At 45.9% G+C, this 19,238-nt stretch overlaps 1 protein-coding gene across 1 annotated transcript; it reads right to left on the bottom strand.

Moving 5' to 3' along the window:
- Positions 1-2,749: 2,749 nt before the first annotated feature.
- ccdc3b (coiled-coil domain containing 3b) lies at positions 2,750-17,827 on the bottom strand. The gene is made up of 3 exons (XM_076267461.1): positions 17,092-17,827; positions 8,598-8,772; positions 2,750-4,566 (listed from the first exon to the last, which is right to left on the bottom strand). Exons 1-3 carry the CDS (start codon positions 17,445-17,447, stop codon positions 4,294-4,296), a joined length of 804 nt encoding a protein of 267 aa, XP_076123576.1. The 5' UTR covers positions 17,448-17,827; the 3' UTR covers positions 2,750-4,293.
- Positions 17,828-19,238: the final 1,411 nt, after the last annotated feature.

The raw sequence follows: 19,238 nt of genomic DNA, 5'->3' as shown, positions 1-19,238 counted from the left end.
TAGGCTGGAATAGTAATTATCATTAGACAAGCCAACTTCAGGCAGCAAAGTAACCTTAAAAACAGTGACCTCTAACTAAAAGTCCTCTTTAAGACCCAGCCAGGCAATGCTAAAATAACATAGCTACAAACTCCCTAGAAAGAGGCTCAAATGTACCCTGAATCTATTATGCAACAAAAGACTTTAACAGTGTGGTTAATGGCTAGTTTGGCTCTGCACTACATGCCATTACTCTGCTCTGAAACAAGACACATGAAGTGGTATGCAGACTTTTGATCCTGAGTCTACCTGTTTTACTGTGACATTAACAGAGCCATAAAAACACACAGTAAAGCAACATGCAGAGAAGCTCGCTTGTGTGGTAGTGTGTGTGTGTGTGTGTGTGTGTGTGTGTGTGTGTGTGTGTGTAGAGGGGCGGTTGGGATGGGGGGGAGGGTGTTCCATCTCACTGTCTCCGTTTTTATAGAACAATTATTATCTGGAGCCGCCAGGGAGGTGAAATTCCTCCGTTGAGGAAGGGAATCGTTGGCTGTCACGATACATATCTGAGTGATTACCGGGCGGCGGGAATGGAGCGCAGGGGAGTCCGAGACTTTGCTGCCTGTCGAGAGGGGCCTGCTCGACGGACGGTCTGCAGCCGAGATCAGGGCAGCCCTCTGTGGATCCCTCGCTGAGCTCTGGCACGTCGGGGGGAGATTAGTGTTTCTGGTCGTCTCTCTCACACATTATTTGGGCAGATTTAGCACACACACACACACACACACACACACACACACACACACACACACACACACACACACGCACACACAAACACACACACACACACACACACACACACACACACGGCCTAAGAGACAAAAAACACAAAGACAGGACTAGCTAGATTAAAGTAATACTGCTGTGACTTCAGCTACTTTATGCTGTTGTGGTCTTGGCTGAACTCTCTCTTTCCCCCCAACCAATGTTTTTTTTTACTTTTTTAAGCAGAAAATTCTTTCACCCTCTTTTATTGCCAGCGGGAAGATTGAATGATCCACACTAGGCCCATCCATATTCCTTTTATCATTCTGAGAAATCCGTAAATGAAAGACTCACCGCATCCCCAATAAGGAATAAGAGGGTCAAAAAAGAGCAACTGCAAATAAAAACAAACAAGGCCGTGCCTGTGATTAGCCGAAATGCACCGGGGAGGACCACCACAACGCAGCCGCGCCGTCCCTCCATCCCACATCTGTTTTGCAGCTTGCGCATGTACACGGTTTATGTTGAAAAGGCTGTGTGTGTATATCATCTTTGGACCATGTCCATTGCGCTATGACAGATTCCTGTTCAGGGGCTGCTGCTGTGATGTAGAAATGTATTTTTTTGTGGACTGCGGGGTGAAGAAGTATTCTATAGCTGTCCCCCAATTGGAGGTCAAGCCAGACCGCCCCCCTCCCTAACACACACCAAAAAAATAAGGTATGGAGTAATATATGGAGCAAAGCCATAAATGTCCGTAGCACTTAACAATCTTATATAGCTGCTGTGATATCACTGCTTTTACTTGATCAGGAACACATTGTAAACGGTGTCTTAAAAAGATAATTTAAAGTTTAATTTTTTCCCATGTCCCCTTCTCTTTCTATGGGCAGAGACACACGAGCCATATGGAATAGATTGAGTTCTATTCTCCCCTGGAAACAGTGTTGAAAAATGTTATAGGGTTCTGTCTGCCAAGAGAATTCCAGATTTGAAAAATACAATTGGAGCGTATAGCCAGCTTTGTACAGAACACCGTTACGGGAGGTCACAATCTGAGGGAACTATTTTTAATCTTTTTCTCTCGCACAAAAATGACTGGCTGGCTCTGCACCACACGGCACGACCATACTCAGTCGTCCTGAACGCCAAAGCAATCTCTCACCCTCATCAATAAGGAAAAAATATGTAAGAAGTGGCTTGATGAGTGGCTGTGCAGACTGCAACTTGGACCTGCACATTTCAGAGAATGTATGAATGGAGCCAACCACACAGATTTATAAGCACAGTAGTTAAGTTCTCCCTTTTCAAGTTCTCCATTTTGGAGAGAAAGAATGGAGCTTGGAAGTGAGTTTCCCAAGCTTTCTTGTAAGTGACATGGAACCAATCTCTCATCTCATCTGGTCTCTGGTGAAATCATGTTGGCTGACGCAGGAAGCACATCTGATCCTATCTCCCATCACTCTGTCCCCCGGAGCTCGGGAAAAAATGGGTGGTAATCTGGGGGACATGTTTTATTTTCTCTTTGTGGCCGTGATCCATCCGAACCGCTCCTCGGGAGGGCTGTTTGAGCCTGTTGTCAGCGTCCAAAAAAGCCAGACGAAGCAGAGGGCGGAGGATGGACAATGATCGAATGTGATTACGACTGCAGGATAAACACGCGTCTCCTCAGAGAGGCGCTTTTATGAAAGCCGAAGGCACAGGAGATGCTGTAAAAATGAGCAAATTTGCCCCGGAGGTTAATCAAAACATCATCCAGAAGGGAGTGAAGGTATTTTGGCATAACAGACCTAGGGTTGGGAACAACGCCCATTCATTCATACATATGAAGAAGTGGAGATTCAAAATATATTTACGAAAAGAAACTATACATAAAACAATAAACAAACTTAGCTAAAGTTTTCAATGTATGGTGTATTTATATATATCTGCCAATTTAGTTTTAGTGTCTTGAAGTTTTATATGTAATCATCAAAGCAGTGAACAGAAAAGACAATGAATGTTCATACAACTAGTTACAAAGTAATTTATTCAAAACGGTATTACCATACATAAGACTATATATGAGGATACAAAAACATACTGTATGTGTGATACTTTACATATAAAAGCCAAATGCAATACATTCTATTGAGAGGAGAAATGGCCTCAATGTTGGAACATGTTGGAATAACATAACACGCCTCATTGAGTAGTGGTTGCATTTTGTGAGTGCTCAGCACCCTATTCTCAAATAAACACAATTTTAACTCAGTAAAGTATGACAAAAAACACCAGCCCACACAATTTTGGAATCAGATAATGCATGTTGGGAGCTTATTTCAAAAAAAGTAACTCTCAGTAAATAGAATCCAGTAAGTACTATGCTGTAAATGAAATACCCAATATAAATGCAGGCCAACCAGGGAGATTTCTCCCTTCACAAAACTAATGAAAACTAAAGCCATGGATGACCTCTTTGAATTGGAATGAATATTTGTCTTGGTTTGAACTGCCGTTTCATATATTTTTCGGCACACGGTCTAAATTAAAAAAGACCCATTCAATCTCTGAACATTTAAATGTTAAGAAATGCTACTGTCTTGGCATAGCATGTGCATTTTGTGCAACAGAGGCATTACATGGTACCCTGCAAACCCACAGGTTTACGGGAATGTCACCTGCTGTGTCCAGAATGGCACCTGGCTGGGTAAAAGCACCAGATGCATGCTGGGAAACCATGTCAACAGGAGCAGGTATGCCAGATCAGGGCCCCAGGAAGCACTGATGCAATGTGCGGAAGCAATGGCCTGTCAACACAGGGCCAACAAGTCCAGCTCATTACAGCCAACCCAGGAGGGTGGCCAGGCCTGGCCAGAAGGCCTGATAGGCCGCTCCTAACCGCAGGGGGTTGGGTAAGGTAAAATCAGGGCCTGGATCTCGACCAGGTTCCCAGCATGCTCTTTCTTATATAATAGAAAAGGAATTAGGTTACCAGTGTGTATCTCTGGTGAAGCGCGAGCTTGAGACTCATTTTCAACTGAGATCAAGAAACACGTAATCTGAGCAGTCACCCTCGCTTTACGTCTCCTGCGTTTCACAAAGACATTAACATTGCGTCTGTGCGGTGAGATTGGTCAGATCATGGATTTTCATAGTGTATCTTATGTGCTTCATATTGTGAAGATATGCAGTAGGGTTAGTGCTCGTAAAATGTACTGCACTGTGAACTGTACAAACGTTATGTACTGTACATATTTTATGTTTATGTATCTGTATGTTTATGTCTATGTACTGCTGCAACTACATACAGTGTGGAATTTCCTAAAATAACTTGTGAGGCTCACTGGGTAGTACTGCACTGTAACCTGTGTGGTTTCCGATGGATTGTATTATGCATCCTTATAGAATTCTGTTTATCAGTGAAATCTGAGAACTTTTTAAAAAACACTACTCATCACTTCTGCTAATCAGCATGTTCATCCTATGACTGGTTTGCTGACTCCTATGTTGTGTATGTACAGACGGGAAAGCCCAGTGCTGAGGGGTGTGCTGTGGCGCAGGGGCAGCTGCTTAGCTCTTCATCTTCTTGGGGATCATCTTGAGGGAGGGCTTCTGGTCCTGGTTGGTCTCCTGCTGCGGGTGCGGAGACTCCTCGTGCAGCTGTTTGATCAGGAGCGTCTGGTCCTTGGTCTCGCGCTTGGCCTGCCGCAGGAGGCGTTTCATGTTCTTCACCTTGTCCCTCAGATGGTTGTTGGCCTTCTCCAGGACCTTAACCTTCTGCGAGAGCGTCTTGACCCGCTCCTCCTCCTCGAAGAGCGCCTTCTGGACCGTGGAGCAGAGGAGCTGAAAGGGACCAAAGAAGTCGTAGAGTGAGCAGACACAGAAGCAGTGAGGCAGCCAGCTATCTCTCAAAAGGGTGTTAAGCACAATTCATAAAACAAGCCAAATAAAAAGTCATTCATTTTTTAAAATGCTAAATCAAACCAGATGTCTGCATTTTAAAAGAAACACTGCCCATTTTTTCTGAAGTATCAAGAACTTATGAGCCTATATTAAGTTTATTCCATTGTATTGTATTTTATTTTTATAGCAAATTTATTGCACTATTTTTGGCTGAGATGGATGAGATTCACTTCACTTCTCAAAGTCTTGATGCAGTGATCTTAGCTCTCTCACGTCAGCAATCACATGCTAACCTTTTGAAATTCAATCCACTATGTTTTGGTGGGTGAATACTCTTCATATGTTTCCTCTTAAGTGTCTAGCAAACTCATTTATGGTAAGGTCAGGTGTTGCCCTGCGACGAAGAGCTGCAACCTGATCCCCAAAGTAAAGAGAATCGTCCAGTGAGAACAGAGTAGCAAAGGCCAATTGAGGTCTCACATTCAAATGGTTTTCGTGGTTCAATGTAATAAACAGTGGTCATTTCCTGAAAGAATGCTAAGTCTTAACCCTAATAATAACCCTAAAGGATCTGAGCCATGACTGGATGGACTGAAGACTAATGAGGGGAATGTTCCTTGTTTGTTTGGGAAGAGAAAAGGCCATATTTTTCTGCAGATTTTAGGACTTCTTTTGAGTGGGCTGCAAGTAAAATGTTTCATTTTTTCTCTCATCCCGGCTGCTAACATGCATGCCTGTGGCCTGAGGCATAGGCATCATGGACCCAGAAGATGCATCCGATTTAGACATTTTTGGAGACACTGAAGCAGTGGTTTTACATTCAGAAGAGCAGCCTGCTGATCTTAGGGAAATTAAAGTTGATACGAGAGATACTGTTAAAAGCAGGTCTCCTTCCCTTCCCCAAGCGGCACGGTTGGTGACTTAGTTCATGCTGCTCCATGCTTGGATCCATGCAGAGAACATCCTGGCATGTGTTCTTCCTAAGTGAAGCCTGGATCTGGCTTTAAAATCACCCCCAGATGATCCCCCCGCGTCTGCCTATTCCAGACCAAGCTTTCAATGCTTCCGTCTAAGTTCCTTCTGCCAACTGTGTGACAGAGATATAAGAACACAAACATCTGACACAATCATGAGGAGACGGAGAAATGCTAACATCATGCCATCTTACATGGCTTTCTGACACTGCATTCTTCCACTTACTGTACGTTTGTATGTTTGAGATGAGGTAGATTAGGAGGCTAAAACAACACATGCGCTCATTTAGCAAAGAGATGAGCAGCGAGATCCTGTTTGTGAATGGAGGAGGAGGTATTTCATTTCAAAGGCCCTCACCACCCCCTGTGACGGAATCTCTCCATCTCCTGTATACATGTGATTGATTTGGACAAGGCTGCGTGGAGCTCGACACTCCAGCTTTTGTGTAGGAATTCTTTGGGTTAATGGGCCGTGGTAGGAGTTGGTGCCCTTGCGTCAGATCTATTCATCTGCATCCACATGGCCACCTGGCCAGCCACTGACAGGGCCATGGGCTGGTCTGCCTGTTTAGTGATCTGATTTCAGTTGGGAGATAACACATCCAGACAAAAGCTGATGAAAACATGTTGGGGTTGGATCATTTCATTTGGTAAATATCAGGCTGCCGAAGGGAACATTATACCGTTAACATCCTCTTACTAGATTAAAACCAATTAACATTTATTTCTGGATAGCCTGTATTCCCCGCCCCCCTCATTTTCTCTTCCAGATGTCTGGTGGATATTGAGCAGAACAGAATTGGATAAATTACCCATTATATAGAATTTTATATAGACCCACTGCAGTTCTAACTTCTAAGTAGCTGTGAGGGAAATCATGTCACTGCACTATTTGGTGTTTGCTTGTGCATCCTCTGTGAGTCTAAGCCGATTCAGCAGAAGTCTCCAATTAGCACCAAACACATAAATCTCACATGCCGCCTGTCTGGTCTGCCTGCTTGCTTAGCACTGCCTGTGCACAGTCTGCCTCCTAATGCACAGACAAGGCCAGCAGCACTGAGAGCTCCCCAGCTTTCCATCTATTGCACTTGGCCCTGGGCGCAGCTGAGCCCTGCTATGAGTTCAGCCATTGGAATGACGTCTGCACTGTCTTGCCATTCCTGCTGATTACAGATTTGAGCTGAAACATGGTCATTTATGTAAATGTATGCCATTCGTATTCCATTAGTGTGACAGAACCCTTGCATGTGCAGTTTGCCTGGGATTGAAACCAGCCGCTGACATAAATTACAAGGTCAGAAAAAGGAACGCAGGCTTGATCCGCAATGATTTATTAATTTCAATAAAAGCACACAGCTTGATTCCATAATGTAGTCTACGATGATGTTGCAGTGTTTAACTCAGACACAATGATAGGAACCATGCTTAAGTTATTTTGAAATGCCCACAAACTGCATGCATAACCCCTGCATTAGATGAGGTATAATTTGTGTGTGTGGGTGTGGATTCTCCTAGAATCGTACTGTACAGTTCCATTGTTATTTTCCCATCTATTTTCTAGTTTCATTTGTTCGCTTGCGAATACATCTCGAACAATAACACACAACAAAACACAAAATAAAACCCAGTTGTCTGATGAGGGGCCCAGACCGGACGCACACGTCCCCATCTCACATCTGGCCACTAATTAAAATCTGCTGAGTGCAGTCACAACACTGCCAATTACAACACAGGGATTACTCTAAAACCTTCGCATCTGCCACAACAACAGCAGCGAGAAGCAGACCCTGAGAATGACAGCTTTGAGTCCTCCGGTACTGCACTCCATTAAGTGTACTCAATCAAGAACACAGGAATCCGGCGAGCAGAGCACACGTTCCCTTTCTCACAGCCGACAGAAACTTTCCTCTCCGTCCTCCCGAGCCAACTGGCCTGCCACGCACATGAAAGAGCAGCGACAGCTCAGTGAAATGGAGCTGTGTTTATCCTCAGGATCGGAGGTCTCGTCACAAAGCATTCTCCTAGACACCAAAGGACCATTAAAAATAGTGTAAGCTTCTCTCTGTAGCCTACTTCACCTTATTCAGAAGATGTCAGTATGGACGTCTAACTGAAGGCTATAAACTGTGCTCCACCAAACCACAAGAACCTCTGCCTTTACCATCTCCACAATTAGAGGTCTGAAGCCAGGAGTTCAGTTCTTTGAAGTTTCTTTGATGTTTATTAAATTGACCTAATTTTTACTCTCTGCGATGGAGAAAGTACTCATGACTCATCCTCAATGGAGAGAAGCTCTCGTTCATGTGAACTCTGAATCACTCCAAACGCACTCTGGCATGAAAGGAAGGGGTCAATCCAGCTTGCTAGTCATTGAAGAGAACAGCAAGGACAAGCTATTGGCAGGGGATACTTCACTGAAGGCTAGGGAGCAACAAGGATGCAGCAAGCTGTTTCAACACTTATCTCTAAATGGACCTATTGTGTACATGTTCCATGATAGAAAGTGAACAAAATGGTTTCACCTAGAGCAGTGGTTCTCAAACTTTTTCCATCATTCCCCACTTTGGAAGTGGGGAATTTTCAAGCTCCACCTGATACCATCACCCCAGCAAAATGGTAATGATAGAATATTATGGCTGTTTTGTTTTCAATGTATGATTGAAAAAGAAATGCATTAATAAAGATAGGCACAAAAATACAAGTTTTCTCCTGTTCATGGCGCCCCACCTGTCATGTCTCTATTCCCCACACTTGCCATGCACATGTTCATTTCTGGATATAGTCCGAGTTCTTGTAATCTGACCAAAGGCTAGCTATGTGGCTATAAGGCTACCAAAGGCTAGCTATGTGGCTATAAAGCTACCTAAGGTTAGTTATGTGGCTATAAGGCTACCAAAGGCTAGCTATGTGGCTATAAGGCTACCTAAGGCTAGTGGTGTGGTCATCTCTCCCAGGTGTGGACAGTGGTGTTGAGGGGCATGAGAGCACGTTGCTTACCCTGCTGTCCTCCTGGGCCTCCCACTCAGGTGTGTACTGGTGCACCTGGGTGCCGACGGTGCAGTTGGCGAACTGGAAGAGGCTGGCGAACATGCGGTGGTTCTCAGCCGTGTCCGGAAAAATGGGGTCCTGGAAGTTGACGCCGTGGGGGATGATGCTGTAGTTCTCATCCATCCTGAAAGGAACAACAAGACACTTTGGAGTTACAAACAACTGCAGGCAAAATGGAAAGGCATTAGCATTTCACAGAGGACTCACAGAACAGCCTTAGGGCAACTCACTGTTAGAACAAGCTGCACACCACAGAGAATCATGAGCTGTCAAATAATCTTCAAATATGTTCTCTGTTCAGGAATTTGACAAATCAATAAAGGTTGGCACTCACTGCAGAGACTTAATTGGAGATCATAAATCTAAACATCATTCTTATGCGGTAGACATCACTAGTGGCATGACTATAACTTCTCTTCCGTGTGGCCTTCAAAATCACCTTTGAAGAAATGCTTTGAGGGGGAACATGGTAAGTTAAAACACCGACAGAACAAACGACATCACTTTTCTGCATTTCTGTAGATCAGAGAACAATCTGACAGGCCTTTGGCTGGTTCAGTAGCTAAAGGAAGAAAATGTTCTGTCAAGGAAAAGCACCCTGTGGACAACCCTGTGCACCATTTCCCCTAGTTCAACTCCATCCAAGATCAATCTGACCTGTGGCCTTCCTTGTTCTTTGCCAGTGGTCCCTGTAGACAACGTTATAGGAACTGCAAACTTAAAACTCACTGGAGTCTTTAACCTTCGATGCTAAGTCTCCCTCCCTAACCTCTCTCTTTCTCTCTATGTATGTGTGTAGCCTACATTTGTTTGTGAGAGACTGTGCTCTCAGTTAATAAATCTCTGCACTGGTGTGTGAATCGCAGCCCCTGCCAGGTTTCTGTGGCTGCAGGCTTCTGATTCTCAGGCCTCTCTCTCTCTGTCTTGCCCTCTCTCTCTCTGTCTTGCCCTCTCTCTCTCTGTCTTGCCCTCTCTCTCTACCTCTTGCTCTCTCTCTCTGTCTTGCCCTCTCTCTCTCTGTCTTGCCCTCTCACTCTACCTCTTGCTCTCTCTCTCTGTCTTGCCCTCTCTCTCTCTGTCTTGCCCTCTCACTCTACCTCTTGCTCTCTCTCTCTCTGTCTTGCCCTCTCATTCTACCTCTTGCTCTCTCTCTCTGTCTTGCCCTCTCACTCTGTCTTGCCCTCTTTCTCTCTGTCTTGCCCTCTTTCTCTCTGTCTTGCCCTCTCTCTCTGTCTTGCCCTCTCACTCTACCTCTTGCTCTCTCTCTCTCTGTCTTGCCCTCTCACTCTACCTCTTGCTCTCTCTCTCTGTCTTGCCCTCTCTCTCTCTGTCTTGCCCTCTCTCTCTCTGTCTTGCCCTCTCACTCTACCTCTTGCTCTCTCTCTCTCTGTCTTGCCCTCTCACACTACCTCTTGCTCTCTCACTCTACCTCTTGCTCTGTCACTCTTCTCACTGTCTCTCTCCTATTATTTCTCTCTCTCTCTCTCTCTCTCTTTGTCTGTTTCTCGCACGGAGCTCCCGGTGGGAGACGGAAACGAGGGGAAGTCTGTTATCAAAGTTTTGGGGGTGGCAACAGAAATATTAATGCAAAAACCATGGTTACGCTGGCACAAAGGAGGGAAATGAAAGCTCATTTCGTTCGCCTCTCGTTAAAGGTTTCTGCTCCTTTCTCTCTCCGCTGTGGGCTTTGGCCGGCCGCCAGCTGCAGTTTCAGCTCCAGGAGAAGCCCCAGGCCCCGGAGCCCGGAGCCCCCCCCCCCCCCCCAAAAAAAAAGAAGCCCATAGCTCTTGTTTGCGCTCGGCTGATGACAGGGAACTGTACTCCTAATAGCCAGCCGCTGTTTTTGCCGCAATCATCCTGTGCATGTGGACCGGCTCAGACGGACAGAGAGGGGAAATCGGTGTTGTTCTACACGCAGATTGCTCAGGTCTGTACCTGACAAGTGGGCCGGAGGGAGGGTGAGATCACACTCGGAGCCGCGTCGAAAGTGGAAGGAAGGAAATTAGCTCGGCCTCAAACAAATTACTCCCCTCGTCTGATAAACGCTTGTTATTGCAGCCGCAATCAAACAATTAATCAGACATAAAAAACCTTCACTGAGGAGCAGCCATAACTCTTGACACAGTCAATAAAGGGAAGTAATGGGGAAAGAGCCCTGTCCATAGAAAGCGTTGTGGTATGAATAGTCTCCTGTAGGGGAAGTTCTCCACCTGGATCCCATCTATCTATGGGGTGCTATAGAGCTATTGAGCAGCCTGTGGACAACGCATGGCCGTTGGAGCTGCACGCTCATCTGGATCTGATGTCTTCTCTCCTATGAGGAACATCAAACACTCCCTCGTGATTCTCCCCGTGTCACACAAGCCCATGTGTCTGTTCACGGTGATGCCAAAGGGCCTAGCTCAAAGAGGGAAAGAAAAAGGCCCCCGTGCTTCCATTCTGAGTGGAAACTGTGAGTGATATCCGATGATGTGCAAAACGAGACGCACAAGAGGCAGTCGCCCATCACCGTACAGCGAGAGCAGAGTGCATGTAAAACAGTATGCATTGTTGTGTGACTTGTTTATATAAGGTCCGTATGTGTATGTTTTACATGTTTTATAAATAAAAAAAACGCCAGCTTGGTGTTCTCAGGGTGGGTTTACATATCAGCACAACATGGGGCCACTGATAATGTTGACAGACAGCAGCTTTGGAATGTAAGCACAGGCAATGGGAGGTCAGTGTGCGTGTGGAGAAAGAGACAGAAGAGGTAGAGAGAGTGTGAAACAGAGAGAGGCAGAGTGTGTGTGTGTGTGTGTGTGTGTGAGAGAGAGAGAGTGTGTGTGTGTGAGAGAGAGAGATGGGGTTGGGTGGGAGTTGGGAGTTGAATGGGATGTGACTGCATGTTACATTTGGAAAGGATCAGGGTATTCCAAAGCCTCTTTGTTTCATGCTGTGCAGGGAGATAGCGCAGCGAGACACTAATGAGGTCACATCGTGGGAACTCTTCTCAGAGGAACAGCAGCCAAAGGAACTCTTCTCAGAGGAACAGCAGCCAAAGGAACTCTTCTCAGAGGAACAGCAGCAAAGGAACTCTTCTCAGAGGAACAGCAGCAAAGGAACTCTTCTCAGAGGAACAGCAGCAAAGGAACTCTTCTCAGAGGAACAGCAGCCAAAGGAACTCTTCTCAGAGGAACAGCAGCCAAAGGAACTCTTCTCTTGTCCCTGGGTCTCATCTTGGGCAGGCCACTGGTCTTTACAGTGGTGATGGTGATGGGGACCCGACATTACCGGTGCATTGTTTCTCACACTTTTACAGGAAGTGTTTCAACAAAATATGCTTTCATGCTCTCTCTCTCTTGTTCTCTCTCTCTCTCGGTCTCTGAGCATGACTGGGTCCACTGGTATTTAAGGAAAACACTGCTTTTGTTAGCATGCAGCAGCCCAGTGAATGCATGACAGCATAGGAGTTGGGTGAACAGGCATTATTCTGTTTTGCAAGACTATAATGGCTTCCAGGAAAGGTTGCAAAGTAGACCCTGTAGTTCCTCAGTGCTCATGTTCATTCTGAGAAATCCCCAGGCCCCTATCAAGCCATGTTTAGCCAAGAGCATACTGCTTTAATTAATGTTTCCATGCAGCTTTACTCCTATTTCTTGCTTTTTTTTTTTGATCATCCGACTGGTGAGATTTGTCCTGCAAAACTGGAACCAGCTGCCTCATTCGGCTCAAGGCTGAGATGGTTCCCACAAAGCACTTAAGAGGTTGTGGGGAGGCATCCAGAGGGTGTCCCAGCTGGGACACTCACCAAGAGTGACATGTTCAGCAGTGGAAAACCATAAGAGCAAGACAAATGACAGCAAAGCACAGTAGTCAATGGTCATGCATCTCTCTAGCACCTCTGTCGGCTGTGATTTACTAATGCGCAGATAGACTCTCTCTTGGGTCTCCTGTTTTAGGCAGATGCGTATGAATACCTGAAGCTAGCATGACTTCATCCGAAACGCACATCTTCTCCTTCTCTGTGCTTGAGTTATGTCAACGCCACACATGAATGTCCCCCTTGAGACGAACGCATGAGCAGGTCAGTCAGATCAAGTCTGGCGCAGCATGTTAGGCCCCTATAGCTCTCGCGTCCACAACATGTGGGGGCACTAACAGCCGTATTTTTCCATGTTAATCTCCCCCAGTGTCCTGTCTGGGCTCTACCTCCTGTGATTGATTGTGTGGAGAGGGGGGGGGGGGGGTCTTGGAGCCGTTGCACAGGAAATGGGAGAAAGAGAGAGAGAGACTCCGGTGGAAACATTTTCAACACTTGCTTGCTGACTCAGGAGAACTGACTGGGGAGCAGCGGCGCATGCGGGCGACAACGAGAACAATGCAGCGAGTTGGAGCACGAGGCCCCGAGGCCGGCTGCACCGTAAAGCTTAATGACACCGGTCCTCAGATTAGACGCCGGCCGGCTGGCCGCATTTAAGAGCCTCTCGGATGACCACCGCACCACAGTAAAGTGCTTTGTGAATCCCGAGCTGGTTGTTTACCTAAAGCTGGTCCTTGCTTGCTTTCATGTGTCACAGGGAACGTCTTTGTGAATCCCGAGCTGGTTGTTTACCTAAAGCTGGTCCTTGCTTGCTTTCATGTGTCACAGGGAACTTCTTTGTGTATCCCGATCTCTATGTTTATCTCGTTGGCTCTTGAGTTAATGAGCCCCCTAATATTTAAGGAGGGTTGTAAACCAAGACTCTCGGGGCCGTAACCGGAGCCCCGGGCGCCCTAGGGGTGAGGGAAGGGGTTAGGATGGTGGTGGGAGACCACTAGGAAAAGTTAGCCCCATCAGGGCGATGTCCAGGCAAGCTCTCTTTCAACTCGTACAGAACAATGCAGTCCGACTGACAGCAGGGATCCTCAGGGCCTCTGCTGAAACAATTAGGCATGCACACACACCTCCTCCTGCTTGCACACACACCTCCTCCTGCATGCACACACACCTCCTCCTGCTTGTTTATAACATCAGCCTCCTCCAAAATCAGCAGCAATGTTTTACTTGGCTTAGGGACCACCCTGGAGCTCAGCTCACTGTGGTGAGCTTTCGGGGTGGAATACCTTGACACGAACTCACGGGGGTGGCTTCAGAGTTATCTGTGTGGTGACGGAAAACTAGACCAAGAAAACAAAACAAAACCTACACACACACACACAAACTTTACCAGGTCCCTAACGATCATGATCAGGCAAGAGGACACAGCGTCATCTTTGCATGTCAGCGCAAGTCTAGTTTCCCTTGAACGGGTGGTCTACTCTGCTGTTGCTCAGCGTTGGCTGGATAAGGGCCCTAACGCAGTCAGTCAGGTTTACCTCAGACAGTCCTCTGAGTGGCAGTTGCTCTCTGAGAGGGAACTCCTGCTCTCTGAGGTTGGCTGCCCTTGGGCGACAGGAAAGTTACACGCCCTGTAATCATGTCAGCAGGGAATGCGCTTGATGCTTTTTCGCTGCCACTTCCTTGCCACCAGCAGTGTCTGGCAGGTCTACTGTGTGCAAGTTGCACTGTAGGTGGTTGCGTTCACCCATTTCCAAATGAAAGCAATCATATCAAGCAATCGATGTCCATGCAAGTGCTTTCGGCTATCCGACAAAAGCACACATTACAACAAACTGAGAAGCAAGTCAGGGTAAAATTTGAGGCTTCATTTTAGACTTGCATGGTCTGTTGCACCTCGTGTAAGCGCCTGTGACAGGTGCTGAGTGAGACTGTGGAGGAAATTGATGCCCATGAGCGGGTGTATCTGTCCAGGAAACAGCCGTGTGTCACTCCTGAGGACTGCTGCTCCAGGCCATTGTGAAACTGATCCAGTGGCGGCATCCTGTCACAATGACTCTCTCAGCAGAGGCTGGCTGCCATTTGGAGTCCTCATTTGAACTCAACACAGCAAAACAAATGGGATACTTTTTCGGGGAACAGGATTTGAACTCTATTGTTATGCAGCTTTTAGTGTCATCACAGGCTTTATGAAGTGTGTGTCTGTCTGTGTGCGTGTGTGCATGCTTGTGTGTGTGTGTGTGTGTGTGTGTGTGCGTGTGTCTGCATGCGTGTGTGTGTTTGTATGTGTGCGTGCCTGCGCGTGTGTGCATGTGTGTGTGTGTGAGAAGTGGCGTGCTATGGTCGCTGAGACACTGAGAGCATGTCTACAACAATTTGAATCATGTTGAATTGTGCTGGCTTTCACCAGCAGCCATCATTTGTCATAAATATTACCATCTGGTTATCTTCTGGGTGATGAGTGCTTTCTGAATGGTCCCACCAAACTATCAAGTTACCCTTAACTCCAAAACCATGACTCACATTTCCAAACCAGGAAGGAGGAGATCAGGGTCTCCTTTAGGACCACTAACAAATAACTTCAAATAACTTGTGTAATTTGTGTTGCATAAGTCATCCAATTATGAACCTTGACAGAAAAAACTATCAGCCTTATATCCCATCATTCTTATTGATGAGGTATTATTTTAAGAGGGACAATAATACTGTCCTTGTCTTTCTAGGGCAGATTTCCCATGTGGTCCCTGACATTGTAATAAATATAAGAAGTACTTCTCATATGGCAGAGCACAACTGGATATTACAAAGAATGTTTTACTGTAATAATAAGTCTCTATGAGGCAGAATGACATGGAAGAGAAATCAAACAAAATCAAAGGGAATGAGATCAGACTGAAACTGAAAGAGAACTTAATGGCCATGTATAACAATCAAACATAAATTATGTGGTTAGAAACAGCTTTTTGGGAGACATTTATGACAGAAAAGTGTATATATGCAGGGGTGTGTATACTATTACCTTGATGAAATGTTAATGTTGTCTCTTGTGAAGTGTAGTGTTATTTATAAGATACATCTGTATACTTCTCACACTTGTTTTAATGTAAAAAATAATTAAATAATTGTCTTGTGACTGAATGCAGATGCCAACAGCTGGTCTGTCCCATGCGAGAGCAGAGACAGACCCCCCAGAGCTGCATGGTTGGACACAGCAAGAGCTCTTATTCATGTGCACTAGTGTTTCATAGTTTCACTCGGGCAATGAAACGCAAGCCCTTCCACTGCCGGAGATTGTATCAACTTCAATAGCCATATTAGCATGCATTTGGATCTGGCTTCATTAGGACCGTCTGAGCAGGGCCGGTACAAGGATTAGGTTCTATGTTTGGATCTGGCTTCATTACGACCTTCTGAGCAGGGCCGGTGCAAGGATTAGGTTCTATGTTTGGATCTGGCTTCATTAGGACCTTCTGAGCAGGGCCGGTGCAAGGATTGGGTTCTATGTTTGGATCTGGCTTCATTAGGACCTTCTGAGCAGGGCCGGTGCAAGGATTAGGTTCTATGTTTGGACAGAACCTAAGAGACGTCTGGCACTGGGACTCACCCAGTAACCTAAACCAGCTGTGTGTCTGTGTAAATGTATGCCTTGCTCTTGAACAGGGACTCAGTGGAGATACAATATGTGTGTGTGTGTGTGTGTGTGTGTGTTAGTCTCTTTCTCTCTCTCTCTCTTCCTGTGTCTGTGTGTGGGGGGGGGGTGAAGGAAAGAGAGAGAGAGAGAGAGAGAGACAGAGTGTGTGTGAGAGACAGAACAATGATGTGAGGGAGAGAGATGGGATCTCAACATATATTTAAACTTAAAGCGGGCTCTGTTGCCTTTGAGCAGACTGATAATTACAGGTATATGCATTCAGAAGACGAGGTGATGAAAGATAGCATGGTCTATGAAACACTACAAAGTCCCCACTGTAACTCTTTTAAATCTGTCAAACATTCAAGGATACAAGGATACAAGGAAGTTTATTGTCACATGCATATAGTTACTGGAAGTAAGAAATGCAGTGAAATTATGTCTGGTGTCAGCCTATTTGTGCATTAATGGGGCGGGGGGGTAAAAAGTGCAGTAGAAGAGGGGTTTAGTAGATTAAGTGACAAGGGCTGCATAAGAAAGGTGGGGGAGGATTGGGATGGGGGGGGGGGCACCAACAAGGAGCACCCAGGAGCATTCAAACTTATCAAACTTATATCCATCTTTGGTATATCATATGAACTAATAGATTGCATCAGATGGTTCTTTTACAGCTACTTAAAGTTCTGCAGCAAAGGTGTAGTTCTGAAAAGTTAGACACCGGCTTTAAAAGTTATGAAACTGAGAGATGAAGTCACTGCACCTGTGGTCAAGGGCACTGTGCTGTCAGGCGGTGACAGAATGTGTAGGATGCTGTAGGCTAGGATGTCAACAGAACTGATGATGCTGTGGTTATTGCCTTACTATGAGTGTGAGCCATAGGCTCCAGGGCATGTTTTATAGATTATGTAACTTTGATGACAAATGAATTACTCAAATACCTCTGAAAAAGTTAAAGCATATGAGAGAAAATGATTTCCCTAGTGGCATGGGTATCACTAAATAAAATCTCTTACCTCAGAAAAAAGTAATAGGAGTTGTTCTCGATGACACTGTAAGAGTAGCAGGGGAAGTAACCAAGTCCAGTGACATTGAACCTGGAACCAGCCGGGACCTCCAGCATGCTCCCCCACGCTTGATCACAAAGTAACTCGATTTCAGCAGAGAAGAAGAGATCCGTGTCGTACTGCCATGGTAAATAGTTGTAAAGGCTGTACGAGTCCTTGTGGATGGCGAGGACCTTTGCGAAGACAATTATCTCGGCGAGCTCCGCTCTGCACGCTTCGGTTTGAGGTCTCCAGTCGTGGGGAAGCTGACAACTCCATACTCCGCCGAGGCACGTTGCAAATATTAGCGCCAAGTAAGCATCCATGACTTGCAGCGGTTAGCGTTTCCGTCAATTGCCCCAAATGAAAACAAATTCCTTGGGCTATTTTTAATTTGCCACAGAGACGACGCGTATCCCCAGTGCAAACACTTCAAAGTGGAACATGTAAGCAGTGCGTTAAAGTTAACTCGGACTTCGCCAAAAGGTTGCAGTAGAATGACACGTTTGTCAAGCCTTTTCCATTTAAACAGATGGAATAATTCTACAGCTGCTCATTGTGCCATGTGGATTTCTCACTCTCGTAGCGGCTGCGCTGATTTTGGAGATGTGGTATTACGCACGGCGCTCGCTCATCCCCAGTCTCGAAGACTGAACTATGTGGCTCTGCGCGCTGCGACGGAGGTGCACATTAGCAGACCGTGATAGGCCTCGTCGACAAATGAGTCTCACTAATGACTGGCGGATGTCCTGCTAATAACCACAATGGTGTGTTTTTTTCAGCACCCCCAACAGCGACTAATCCAACTAATAAGAGATGGTCTTAAGTCACGATCGTGCATAAATATGGCATGAACTCTAATATGTTATGACATATTTAGACAAATTGCCTTACTTCTGATTAGACCACCTGCATCAGCGCGCAGTTCGTTATTCTGTATTTCGTCTGGACTTTATGGGCAATTACCGTTACCCTACTTAGCCATGCTGGCAAAGGTTCACTCAGAAATTGCACCTCTTCGTGTTCCTTTATTAGGAGGTGGTTTTGGAGTGAACAACCGTTTGCATATGGTAACACTTTGACAATGCAGAAGTGCACATGAATAATCTCAGCAATCAGTAATATGCAGAAACGCCCTGGCGAAATACAGTAGGACTGGAGAGAACACATTTCCGTTATGTAAGATGAATGTGTTGCAGACCTTCTAGTCATTCTTAACATGCATCATCATGCCTTCATGCTTGTTGAGCCCAAATGGGCTGGGGTGGGTGGACTCCCCTCTGGATAGTCGATTCCTAAGGGTCAGAGGTGATACACAGTAAGAGTCTAAATCTTCAGGACTACATTAGGCACAGCCTGTGCACAGTCAGCCCAAGGGGGGAACCAATCATATCCAGAGAGTTAAAAAGGACTGAGCTATTTCAAAACCAGTTAAGATGAAGACTCCTTGGGTGCTAAAGCCTACTGACTGTGTCTAAGTCCTCCCATGGGTTGTTTAATAAAGGAATGGACAGGTGTAGAGGACACTGTGTTCTTATGCCCTGATGGGTGACACATGATTTGTGTGTGGCCGATGGCTCTAAAGCCCATGAGATGAAATGTACTTGTGACAAGGCAAGTATGGGAAATGGTGGTCGTAAGTATATGACCACAGAATGGAGGCTTTAGTCAACCAGCAATGTGAAGACATTTTGTAGAACTAATCCTCAGCTAGGCCTACATAATCTCATTACCTACAGTATATGCCATTTATACATATCAGAGTCTATCTGGCTGTGAGATCAAAGGACAACACTCTCTTTTGAGGAAGTCTTCCCCCTGTGTTTTGCACCCTGGCAGGCGGGAGCTATTGTAATTCAAAGGCCTAATGGGATAACCATTGTTGACCCTGCGCTGGCGACATCAGTCCCTGGACTGTGCCGCTGTAATCTTTCAGACAAAAGCTGCGGATTCCTGTCATCCATAGAGAACGGGTCCAAGCAAGATGACATAGTGCTGCACAATAGCTTCGTAATGCTCTAGGCTCAGGCCTTTGATCAGCAACATGCCTCCATTGGTGCCACAACCGGTGAGGAGAACGTGCAAATGAACAAACAGGAGAGACCGGTTTCACATTC

Source organism: Alosa pseudoharengus, unplaced genomic scaffold, assembly GCF_046254945.1.
Source record: "Alosa pseudoharengus isolate Yale_2024_CS ecotype anadromous, Long Island Sound unplaced genomic scaffold, YU_APseudo_1.1 YU_APseudo_1.1_scf_5, whole genome shotgun sequence".
In the NCBI taxonomy this organism is placed as follows: domain Eukaryota; kingdom Metazoa; phylum Chordata; class Actinopteri; order Clupeiformes; family Clupeidae; genus Alosa; species Alosa pseudoharengus.
This window is presented reverse-complemented; position numbering and strand designations above follow the sequence as displayed.